The 12870-nt window shown below is 42.0% G+C and overlaps 1 protein-coding gene across 2 annotated transcripts in view; it reads left to right on the forward strand.

Annotated features, from left to right (window-relative positions):
• Positions 1 to 12870, forward strand: part of septin12 (septin 12) — a 105661-nt gene that overhangs the window by 13177 nt on the left and 79614 nt on the right. For both annotated transcript variants that reach the window (XM_026325954.2, XM_026325955.1), the window contains exon 2: positions 6326 to 7873. In XM_026325954.2, the coding sequence (XP_026181739.1) occupies positions 6326 to 7873 (1548 nt within the window). The remainder of the gene's footprint in view (positions 1 to 6325; positions 7874 to 12870) is intronic.

The raw sequence follows: 12870 nt of genomic DNA on the forward strand, positions 1-12870 counted from the left end.
GCCTGTGTCAGTGAGGCAGTCAGCAGCAACTCCGACTTAGGCTCAGTGCACAGTCAGGGAGAGATTATCCAACTGATTTAATCATGTTTGTTCAGGAGCAGCACAGAACAACGTCTGTGTTATTTTTTATATATGTTAATGGCATTACATTAAATTAATCATGCAGTGCGGAAAAAGCAGCGCCATTGTCTACCGCCATCTCTCTGTCATTTTTAGCGCTGATGTTCAGCCCCTACCTTGCTGTCATTCTCCGATGCCGATTGAGATGTTTAGAGAGTAGATGTAGGTTTTTGTATAAACTTTAGAATCTTAAGTTTAAACCAGGGCCTCTAACTTTAGTGTTAATGTTGTGGGTTAACTGCTCACATTGTCCGTTTTGACTTTTCCCTTATAATTTAGATAAAAGAGCGCTGGACAGGGTTTTGTCCAATTCTGTGCTACACACCCTACCAGGTGAGCCATCAACACATCTGAAAACTACCACTGTAATGATTTAAATTACAAATTAAATTGCATCCTCCCTCCCTCTAAGATTTTGTTAAACAGCTTAGTTAAAAACTCTACTATCACTTCTCCAAGACACTTCCATACCTCCACTGCCTTTCTACTTTTTATCCACTTTAAAGCCTTTCTTACTTTATCTTTATTGATCTTTTCTATAATATACCATTCTGTTCTCTTCTCTGCCTTTGTTCTCTTCATCCTTAGTCCTCACCACTACAGTCATCCTACGCACAACCATCCTATGCTGTCTGGCTACACTCACCCCTACCACTACCTTGCAATCACTAATTTCTTTTACATTGTCTGAACAAAATGTAGTCCACCTGTGTGCTCCTTCTTTTGTTCTTATGCCCACCTATGTTTTTGCCTCTTCTGGAAGAAAGTGTTCACTACAGCTGTCCTGCGTTCCTATCCTGGATACCAAACATGCCCATCATTTCCTCACCCAGTACTGTAACGAAGTACAAATACTTTGTTACAGTACTGGGTGAGGAAGTGAAGCGAAGTACAAATACTTCATTACATTACTGGGTGAGGAAGTGATGGGCATGTTTGGTATCCAGGATAGGAACACAGTATTTGTACAAAGTATGAACGAAGTATTTGTACTTCGTTACTTCCCACCTCTGCACACAGATTATTTTTCACTAACTCCTCTTTCAGAATGACTCCTATTCCATTTCTCTTCCCATCCACACCATGATAAACCAGTTTCAACCCAATTTTCACCAAGCTCGTTAAAGCATGTGGTTTAGATAATGTATGAACAATGTGAAACTGAAAATTGTTTTCTTTTCTTATTGTTTACAGGTGCTTCTTGGGCATTAATCCTGTGGCAGCAGCGTGGAGACATCAACCCATGTGTGAGCCGCCTTTTAAGAAAATTTGTGGACTTTGAATGGTCAGCATCAGGGTAAAATGTTTTGTGTCCCCCTCAAAAGTAGAGTAATTTGCCCTTGGATGCTAGTAGACACTTAATACTGTTAAAATTGTTATGTAATATTGTTATGTTTAGGTTTTGTCAGAGACATATGTATGTGTAAGGTTTTCTTATCTTATCTTAAAACATTGACAATGAACCTTTATAATATGTTCAAGAATGAAAAAATGAAAAGTATGCAACTAAAGTTTATGTAAACAATGCTGAAAGCATAACTTTTCCAGTTGTCTGTACAAGTATATATACAGCATTTTCATTGATAAAAGTTGTTTCAATGTTCAGGGGTTTACAGTTGTTATTTCAATAAAGTTAAATGGTTAAATGCCAAATGGTTGTATTTATTGTCTTTGCTTTACTTTGTTTACACAGAGCAGGTCCGTATGTTTGTTTTGGCATGGTACATGGTAGGGCAGTCAAAATGACAATAATTTACAATATTTCTTAAATTGTGAATTTACTGGCTTTACTTTCACAAGGAATTACTCTAATTCATATACAATATACTGTTTCACAACTTCTTACTGTTATATCATCAGTAATTCTATGAACAGGGCAGCTGTGAGTCCTGAATATTTTAAAGAACTGAAAACCAGTTGTTCCATATTCTCTTTCTTCTGGCTGTCTGCCAAATGCTATAACAACTGCCGCATTGGTAACAAGAAGGGGAAAAGTAGTCAGAACTAAAGGGATTTTATTGCCAGAAGGAAACACGGGGGATGTTGAGGACAGCTACAAGTACCTGGAAATCCCACAGGCAAATGGAAACCATGAAGAGGCCGTAAGGAAAGCAGCAACTGCCAAATACCTACAAAGAGTAAGGCAAATAAGCCAGCTAAATGGGAAGAACAAGGTCCGGCCTATCAACACCTATGTCCTGCTGGTCATCAGATACCCCACTGGTATAACAGCCTGGCCAAAGGAGAAGGTATGAATCCAGACAAGGAAGCTGCTCACAATGCATGGAGGGTTTCACCCCAAATCCTGAGACTGTACATTAAGCAGATTGAAGGAGACTAAGAACTAGTGAGCATCAGAGTGACTATCCAGGATGAGAAAGCAAAGATCTAGGAGTACATCAGGAAGCCCCAAGTGATGATGTGCTTGGTCAAGACCTCAGGCAGCAGAAACCCCAGGAGATGGAAACGAACAAAAACCATAGTGTGATGGGGCTGTTGTTGTAAGAAGTTAATGGCAGAAACCAGAGCTTGATTTTTAAAGATTTATTGTGCTCATCTTCAAAAAAAAAAGTTCAAAAAGTGACAAAAGTGTATAACCATGACATGTCCTTTTTGACCATGACATGTCCTTTAACTCACACATAAAACAAATCTCTAGAACTGCATTCTTTCACCTGCGCAACATTTCCAAAATTAGGAACATCCTGTCTCAAAATGATGCAGAAAAACTAGTCCATGCATTTGTTACCTCAAGGTTAGATTACTGTAACTCATTACTATCTGAATGTCCCAATATCTCCATAAAAAGCCTCCAATTAATCCAGAATGCTGCAGCCAGAGTCCTTCAGGAACTAGCAAGAGAGATCATATTTCTCCTATATTGGCTTCTCTCCATTGACTCCCTATAAAATATAGAATAGAATTTAAAATCCTTCTTCTCACATACAAATCCCTTCATAATCAAGCTCCTTCATACCTTAACGACCTCATAGTACCATATTATCCCAATAGAGCACTTCGCTCTCAGAGTGCAGGTCTACTTGTGGTTCCCAGAGTTTCCAAAAGCAGAATGGGAGGCAGAGCCTTTAGTTATCAAGCTCCTCTCCTGTGGAACCAGCTCCCAGCTCCCAGCCTGGGTTCAGGAGGCAGACACTCTCTGTACTTTTAAGGCTAGACTTAAAACCTTCCTCTTTGACAAAGCATATAGTTAGGGCTGGCTTCAGGCAACCCTGAACCATCCCTTAGTTATGCTGCTATAGGCCTAGACTGCCCGAGGACCATCGGTGCACTGAGCTCCCCTACACTAAACCCCCCCTTCCCTTCCCCTCCCCTCTCTTCTCTCCTCCCACCTCATGTATATTCCACCATTGAATGTTACTAACCTTGTGCTCTCTCTCTCCCCTAGTTTGTGCTCTCTCCCTCTCTCTCTGTTCTCTCTGTACCTTCTGCAGGTGTCCCTGGTCCTGGAGCTGTATATCGCTGATGTGCAGTTACTTGTCCCACCAACCTGCAGTGTCTATTTGTTGTTTATTGTTGCTGTTCTTTTCTCTCTCCTCTATCCACTCACCCCAACCGGCCGAGGCAGATGGCCGCCCAAACTGAGCCCGGTTCTGCTGGAGGTTTTTTCTTCCGTTAAAGGGAGTTTTTCCTCTCCACTGTCGCCAAGTGCTTGCTCATAAGGGAATTGTTGGGTTTTTAGTTTTAGTTTTTGTAAAGTGCCTTGAGATGATTTGTATTGTGATTTGGCGCTATACAAATAAAATTGAATTGAAATTGAATTGAATTATAATTACTTGTGAAAAAAATAACCGGAATGTATATATCTATGTACAATATTTACGATGTGCTCTTACAATCAGCGCAAAAAAAAAAAAAAGAATAAACAGTCCTTCGCTGACTCTATGTGTTATCTTCTCTGTAACTGGCTATCTAACTAACTGACGAAACGATTCCTTGCTTCCCTCTCTCCCTCTGCTGGAGGAGATCACTTTATAAAGCCTCTCAAACCCTCTCAACCAAATACCTTTAAAACTACATTGTTTTCCCATAACACTGTATTCTTTATACCTCAAATAATAATCATACCATCCTATAAACTAATACATAAATATTTTCCCTGGCAATTATCAGTTTTTGGGCCTGGGTCACATAAGATATTTATAAACAATCACAGATATTGTATGTATATTGACAGTATATGCTTGTTGACAAAATTGTTGAATTTGGAAAAGGTTTTGGCATTTTCAAATGACTATGAGTCCACAAAAAACCAAAACAGGTTATTGTCTTCATACTAACATAGGTCATAATCACTGATGTTTATTGCAAGTTCAGATCTTTAAAAACCTCTAGTTTTAGGCCTCTAGTTGTCCCTCTTGTTTAAAAATATTATAAATACTCAAGCTGATAATTGATCTATCCCTACCTGACACACATACTCACACACACACACACACATATTTGTACATTCATCCTTGTCAGAACATTAATATAATGTCTTCTCCAGCCCCTTCTCCTAACCATAACCATAAGTGCCTATCCACAAACATAATCCTAACCTAATTTTAGGTTTAACCCTAAAACCCAGTCAGAACCCTGAAGTAGGCCTTAGAAGGTTAGTGACCCCCCCCACGCCCCACTCCTTGACAGACAAATACACACACTTCCCCATGAACTGAGCTGAGCACAAAGGCATTCACACATTCAGACATAGATGTTAGTGAACTAGGCATGCTGTTGAGTGTTAGAAGTGTATGTCTGTGTGTGTGTGTGTGTGTGTGTGTGTGTGAGTGTGTGTGTGCGTGTGTGTGTGTAAGAGAGACAGAGAGTTTAAACATCTCTATCAGATTGAGGAGGCACTGTGAAAGAGGAGAGGATTAGGGTCTGCACAAATGTGAGAACAGAGGGAGTGAAGCCAACTGTAGACAACATGCACACAAACTTAGGTAGAACAGATTAAAGATCCCCCGCATCACTGCCACTATAATTATTTCCCCAGTGACAAGGTGCCAGCAATTACCTGATACCAGGACTCCTTATCTTTTGTATGGAGGGCAGGTTTATACTTGTAGTCTCAGCACATCCTGCCAAATCCACACAATGCTCCAAAAAGACACATATACATACACCCCTCATCAACATGCCTGCCTGGAGCCTGAAGAATATGTAGGCTCCATGAAGCTGCTCAGGAAGGATTTGATACTATGTATGATAGAATACTGGCCTGGAGTAGGCCCATTACAATATCCTAAAAGTTCAAGGCTTCAAATATTTTGTCAACCAGCAGTCCAAAATACGCAGAAATTCATTTTACATTGAAAAGCAACAATTCTTCACGGGTGGGGCCAGGAGCTAATCCCACCTGGCATTTGGCCAGAGGCGGCATACACCCACGGGGGATCACCATTCTATCACAGACACTCACAATCACACCTATAGGCAATGTAGAGTCAGCAGTTAACCTAAACCCAAACAGCATGTCTTTGGAGTGTGAGTAGACTACCTGAAGAAAACCCACATGGACATGAAGAGAACATGCAAACTCCACACAGAAAGGCTCTAGGTTCAAATGGGATTCAGCTCTTCTTGTTGTGACATGACAGTGCTTAATACTGCATGACTGTATATGCTTGTTGACAAAATTGTTGAATATGAAAAAGGTTTTGGAGCACACTTTGAGCATAAACTTGCCCACAACCTCACCACAGAGGTTATTGTGTCAAGGTTGAAAGTAAAAGTTGCATCTCACTGCTGCAGAGAACAATGTGTGGAAAGCTGAAAATGTTCTAATTTAGGCCTAGCTCACAATCTTCAGCCCTTGCAGAAAGTTTAAATGAAAACTACATTATATTACAACTATGGTTTTTATGGCTATTTAGCTCTGTCTATTATTTCTATCACTAATAATATTATGTTTGCCAGGTTAATTGCTGCAATCTCAGAACATGATAGCATCACTCAAAACAGTTTCTGATTATAAACAAACATAAATATAATCAAATTATAAACAAACCTCTTGGTTAAACCTGAGCAGGTGACATGAATGTCTTATGGGATGGATGATGGAGAATTTCAGATATCCGTTCATGTCAGACAGAACATATGTGATATTATGATTCTCCAGTGACATGCATATGATGTGTCAGAATGTGCTGGATAGATGTTATAAGTGAGACATTTCATTAATCACTTTTTCTGCCTGCAGCACTGAAGAAATCCTTTGACATTGAAGATGTGGATGACATACCATCCTTCTCATCAGCTTCCACCACCACCACTCCAGTTTCCCCTTCTTCATCCCACTTCTTCCTCAACCACACCAAAGGTAATGAGGGCCCGGGGAGAAATGATCAGTCCCCTTCATTAGCCTTAAACAACAACAACAACATGGGCTCTGTGGCCCACCAATCTTGCATACGTCTGAATTCCAATCCCAGTCCACTCAAGTCTCCTACAATAGTCAGCAGCCTGTCCTTCAACCGAGGAACTATGAGCAAGCCAACCATCTATAACAATGGTTCTTCTGTGATGAGAGCAGCGTCTTTCCAGAGCAGGTTAAACCCTAGTGATTGCTCCATGCAGTCAGGGCCCTGCAGTGACAATGACAGCCTTCAAAGCTCTACATCCAGCCTAGAGTACACTAGAAGGGCTGGAGGTGCCCTCCCTTTTACCAATTTGGGGTCATATCCCAGTCCTTCACTCAAAGGGGAGTACTACCAAACCCAGCCATGGCTCCAACAACAGTATCTAGCGCAAGGTACCAACTTGAGAGGCACCCAACTTCTGAAGAAGTTCTCCTCCCATGGGAATGTTATCCACTCTGAGATGGATCATGTGTCAGGGGTAATGCCAGGTGTTACAGAGGCTCAGGCGGTAAACCATGGCTCCATGCCCAGCCTAAACCTTAAAATTTGTGATGGCGGAGGAATGGTGGAAATACAAAGAAACAGGGGCAGGCTGTCTTCAGGTTTGACATATATAAATGCCAATGGAAATTGGAATGGCTGTCTTTATAATGGCACTTCCTTTGAGGAGGATGGCTATAATGATTCCCAAAATCACCACCACCACCAGCAGCAAGTGACCCAGCTCTTCAAGGCTCCTCAGTCTAAGGCAAAAGAGATACCACGTCTCAACAAGTTTCCCTTGGATCTGGACAGCTTGGTAAGCAGTGCCTCAACCACATCTGCCACCAAGCCTCAAGGAGGATCCATGAACCCCAACCCCCCCAAGCATCCTCCAAGGACTGGAGACCTCCAGCATCACAGCAACCCAAAATCCACTTCTGTCAGCCCTTCAGCATCTCTTAGCAGCCTGAACAGTTCTTCTGATACACCAACTTTCTCCCTCCACCATCCCCTTTTGCCCTTCTCCCCAAATTCTCCAACTTTCTCACAAAGCTCTATCCCTTTTCCAGAGCTGAGCAGCTTCCCACTACCCATTTATCCAGTCTGCAACCCCCAGCTGGGAATTCTGTCAGAGCCTGAAATTATCCAGTTGCCTCCAGGCAGCCCCTCCAGGCCCAGAGCGATTCAGTCTTTGGAGAATGGTGCAGGTGATGCTAGAGACAATGTAGCCTCAATCTTACAAAGGATTGCCTCATTCACCCGACCTGTTGCCTCTGACACCACCCAAGCCGCTGTGACCAAACATCCTACAGTCCAGAGCAAAGGACAGTTGTTATCTGCATTACATTGTCCTGCTGAGACCACATCCTTGCCCTTGAGGGAACAGGGCAAGAAAAAACAAGAAGGTAAGAGGGTTTTTGAAAAGTGCTTAAGAGGTTGCATTGTTTAATATTGTCTCACCTGTAACGATAACTGATCCTATATTAATTTGTCTGTGTATGTGGTTCTTGAGACAATCTCAAAGGGCAAAGATTTCAGCAGTGGGTAAATAACTTGCAACAGTCAAATAGGATTAGGAGTGTTCACAGTGTGTGGTTCTACTTTTTCTTTGTGTGCCTTTGCCTTTGCTGTGTGTGGTTTGCATTTGCAGTATCAGAACTGTCGTGTTACATCTGGTTATGAGCACTAAATTGACAAGACCACAACACATACAAACACTTAAAACTCTTCCACTTTTATTCAAACTGATCAGTGCTATGTGGGTAGGTCTGTCTGGCAGGTTCATATAGCATAAACCACTGTGCAATCAATGTTTATATACACTTAGAAAAAGCAGGTTTCTGTGTGGTATGGGATTAGAGAAACTGTTTCTTGTTTCTTTCTAATCTACTAACACAATGCTTCCAAAATGATTTTAGGGAATAAAACTGATGACTGCTAGATGTATATACAGAGAGAGAATGTACAGTATTAAAATTGTTAAAGTTCATGTAGTATTGCTGTCTAACTTCTTTCTTCTCTCCATACAATACAACAAATATTAGGTTTCCTTCAAAACACCTTTTGAAATACAAGATCTACATATACTGACTAAAGAATTAAGCTAAGGGAAAGATTATGGTCTGGTTTAGCACAAAAAACCCAGTGTCTTGAAGGATGAGACACTATATATTAAAGTTGACCAAAGTGCCTTTGTTGCCAATAGAACAAATGGGACAGTGGCGGTGAACCCTGGTCCCTAGTGTCAGTTTTGAGGGTTATACAGTACAGTACTGTCATGAACCAGGAGATGGTCAGGAGCACACATCACCCACGCAGGACTCAGAATTAGAATGAAGAGTTATTTATTGGTACAGACTGCAATGAATGGCAATGACCAGTAGATGGTGTTGATGAGCTGGGTTTGTCTTATTGGCGTGGAGTGGTTTCAGCCGGGCCAAAAGCACGGTATCGACTGATGGGTCTGGGAGAATTGGGTTTGGCCCGCAGAGCAATATCTTACGGAGGCAGATTTTCCTGGGTCGAAGGATTCGGTTTAATTCACAGTCAATCTTAAAAGGAGGGGAGAGAATCAAAAAGACCAGGCAGCTCGTAGTTCAAAAACTGGCACTTGAAAATCAAAAACTCCCGTGATAGGGATCTCAAGAATTCTTAACCAAAAAACAAGACTGAACCGACTCTGGTCGGGACTGAATACAAAAAAAAAAAAAAAAAAAGAGAGAACTTCTCCACAAGATATCCATTACACAAAAACATTAGTCTTGGTCAAAAACAGGGAAGTAGTGAGAGACTTAGCTAGGAGCACTTTCCTGGTATCCTTCGTTTCTACGGGATCCAGAACGGGAGGTCGGTGATGAGCGGGCGAAGAACCAAACAATAATCCGCTGGAGTCAAGGTAGGCAACAGGCATCGGTGAACAGGAATAGACAGGGGATCGGCGACAGACAACCTGGTGATTCGTTAGTGGCAGAGGTGCACAATTTAAACTAACACAAAAGGTGAACACAGGTGAAAGCAATCAGCAAATGAAATCAAACTACACAACGTAAAACGCACTAGATCCTCTAAGCTCTCCAAAATAAAGGCATGAAAACGGAAGCCAAGATGCGGATCCTGACAGTACCCAACCCCCCCCCCCCGGGCTCCAGATGGCCTACTAGTACCATCCCCCAAACTAACACCAACTGGGCGGGCGGTGGGGGACTCAGGAGGAGGGGACAAGAGGGCGAGCGGGCAAAACAAAAGTCAGGAGTCTCTTTAGTCGAAGCCCTGGTGAAAAACAAAGACAAAAAAAAAATTCGGAATGTAAATCATTAAAATATAGAAACAACTTGATTTAAGGCTAGGTTTAACATTAGACAAGTAGTGGTTTTGGTTAAGGTTAGGATGTCTCCAGGAAATTGATGTAAGTCCCTTGAAGTGATAGAAACATGACTATCTCGCCCTCTATGTGTGTGTGTGTGCGCGCATGTGTGTGTTCATATAACAAGCCTAAACAGCAAATTTGTAATCTTATCTGATGCAGGAAACACATTTGAGGCCTTGAACTAAACAACTGGACAGGAAACTGCATTCTAGTCTGAGCTTTTAGAGAGGACAAACTAGTGGGCTAAAACAGCTACAAGCAGCAATAAAGAGATGGTTCCCTTAAGTTGGTTGTTGTACTGTATATGCTGGATAACCCAGCTGTAACTTTTAAGATGAGTAAATGAGTACACAAAACTATATGTCACAAACACAAACCTTTTTTCTGCTTCTTGTCATGGATTCATGACATGGATTGAAAAAAAGTACTAAGTGAAAGGAGCATGAGCTTCATGTTTAGTAAATGTCAAATAAGAAAAGTACAAAAAAAAAACCCAGTTATATCATCAGTATGACATTGCATGTGACAGCTGTGATGTGTTTTACACCAGTGAAGCTGGAAGGAGTACAGCTGTACAAGAGATACCATCAGCCCTTCACATTACGTGACGTGAATTTTCACAATGGATGTGATGACAACAAAAAGTGAGTTAACAGATAGAGAGGAATGCAGAACCACTGAAGCAAAGAGGAGATAATGCTCTTCCTAGTTTGACTAGATGCAGACAGATATGAAGAGGGAAAAAATATATGGGGTTAGGGGAACAAAGAACAATATTCAGTATGATACTGTACAGAGTTGATAGCATTAGCTCATGGTTTTGATTCCTACAGTTTCATTAGTGACTGAAGTAAAACAGTGTTAGTTAGTGTGGATTTGATCTTGATAAAACACTTTTTTTCACTCATTCTGTCATTACTTTTATCTGTTCTCTGACTTTTTCAACTGTGCGTTTCTCTGAGAGCAGTGTAAGGGAAAAAAATACCCTGGCACCACATTTTTGCTTTAATGCTTTTTATGAGAAAGAAACCATCTGACTAATGCACTAGATAGACCAAAACAATCATTTCACTGTGAACACTCATTACCAAACAATAGCCTGTTACACACTAAACACAAATGATAGCAGCAACATTCATGTGTGCTCTGAAGAAATTAGCCAAAGCTCGGACTAAAACTGCACTCTGCAAATTTATATAAAAATCAGAACAAGGCAGAAATAAACATTGATATTGTTAACATTGTTAAACATTGAGTTTCTGAATCTGCACTGGGGAGGTGGGTCAACAGAACAGCTAACTTTGTTATCAGGGGAAGCAGAAACCAAAGGCCAATTGGGAGGGGATACACTAAAAAGTGTAAATCTCCCTGTTAAAAATGTTAGATAAGCCACTGGTATAAACTTACATAAAGACCATTAAAAAGTATCTAGTAACTAGTATCTGCTATGCTTAACTTGTCTTCCTGCACTGAAATGAAAACACAGGGAAGCTTCTTGTCATGATTTGTTAAAGAGATCATTTTAGACACACACATACACACACATTCACTCCACAGGACAGGCAGTGATGAAGACACTGACAAATGCAAAATGGGTAGATTGATTGGCAAACATGAAAAGACTCTAGATGACCGATGCTAATACATGCCCGTTATAGATGTAAGGGTTAGCAAATGTCTGCTAAAGTACTCACATACATGGAAGCTCTACTTTAATATTAACTTCAATCTTAAATACCTGGCTATAAAAATATGAGGATGTTAAGAGAGATGACTGAGTGAGGGTTATGGTTCCAAGGTGTGAGACAACAAGAGGTGTGTGATATTAGAAGCAGTGAGAGGTTTGACTCAGGTGTGAACTAGTGCACAAGAAATCAAAGCACCATGGATCAAAAGATGATAGACTATAGGCTTTTAAAAGTGTAAAACTGCTTCAAAACACTCTTAGTAAACTGGTAGTGAGGGACGGCATCCATCCCACTTTGGATGGTGCAGCTCTCATTTCTAGAGTAGAGTTTATTAGCCAACCTAAAGTTTGACAATCCAGAGTGGGGAGAGGGAAATGCCTTTCTGCAGTTTCCTTAGAGCTGTCACCGCCCCTACACCCCATAGAGACTGTGTGTACTCCTGGACCATCTAAATTATATAAATCAGAAGGTAACACAAGAGGAGTTATTCATAAAAAAATAAAATGAAATAACTGCCACCTTATCGTGGTGGAGGGGTTTGAGTGTCCAAATGATCTTAGGAGCTATGTTGTCAAGGGCTATATGTCCCTAGCAGGGTCTCCCAAGGTAAACAGGTCCTAGGTGACAGACCAGACTAAGAGTGGTTCAACACCCCCTTGTGAAAAAGGAAATTATAAGGACCGTGATGTCGCCTGGCACGGCAAAGCCGGGACCCCACTCTGGAGCCATGCTTGGGGTTGAGGCTTGCAAGCGAACACCTGGTGGCTGGGTCTCCCCCCATGGGGCCCAGCCAGGTGAAGCCCCGAAGAAGTGACATGGGGCCACCCTTCTGTGGGCCCACCAAGTGCAGGAGGATCCATAAGGGGCCGGTGCTGTCTGGATCAGGCAGTGGTCAAAGGCGGGGACCTCGACGACCTGATCCCTGGACCCTGAGACTGGCTCTAGGGGACATGGAATGTCACCTCACTGGGGGGGAAGGAGCCTGAGCTTGTCCAGGAGTTTGAGCGGTACCAACTAGAAATAGTCAGGCTCACCTCTACGCACAGCCTGGGCTCTGGAACCCAACTCCTTGAGAGGGGCTGGACTCTCTTCTACTCCGGAGTTGTTTGCGGTGAGAGGCGGCGAGCTGGTGTGGGCTGGGGACTCTGGGTACTCTGGGTACTCAATCGTTCTAGTGGGGGACTTCAATGCTCCCGTGGGCAGCGACAGTGAAACCTGGAGGGGCGTGATTTGGAGGATTTGAACCCGAGCGGTGTTCTGTTGTTGGACTTCTGTGCTAGTCACAACTTGTCCAACATAAAGAGCACCATGAGGTCAATGATCGACTTTGTGGTTGTGTCTTTTGACC

This window comes from Mastacembelus armatus, chromosome 8 (assembly GCF_900324485.2).
Source record: "Mastacembelus armatus chromosome 8, fMasArm1.2, whole genome shotgun sequence".
Lineage (NCBI taxonomy): Eukaryota > Metazoa > Chordata > Actinopteri > Synbranchiformes > Mastacembelidae > Mastacembelus > Mastacembelus armatus.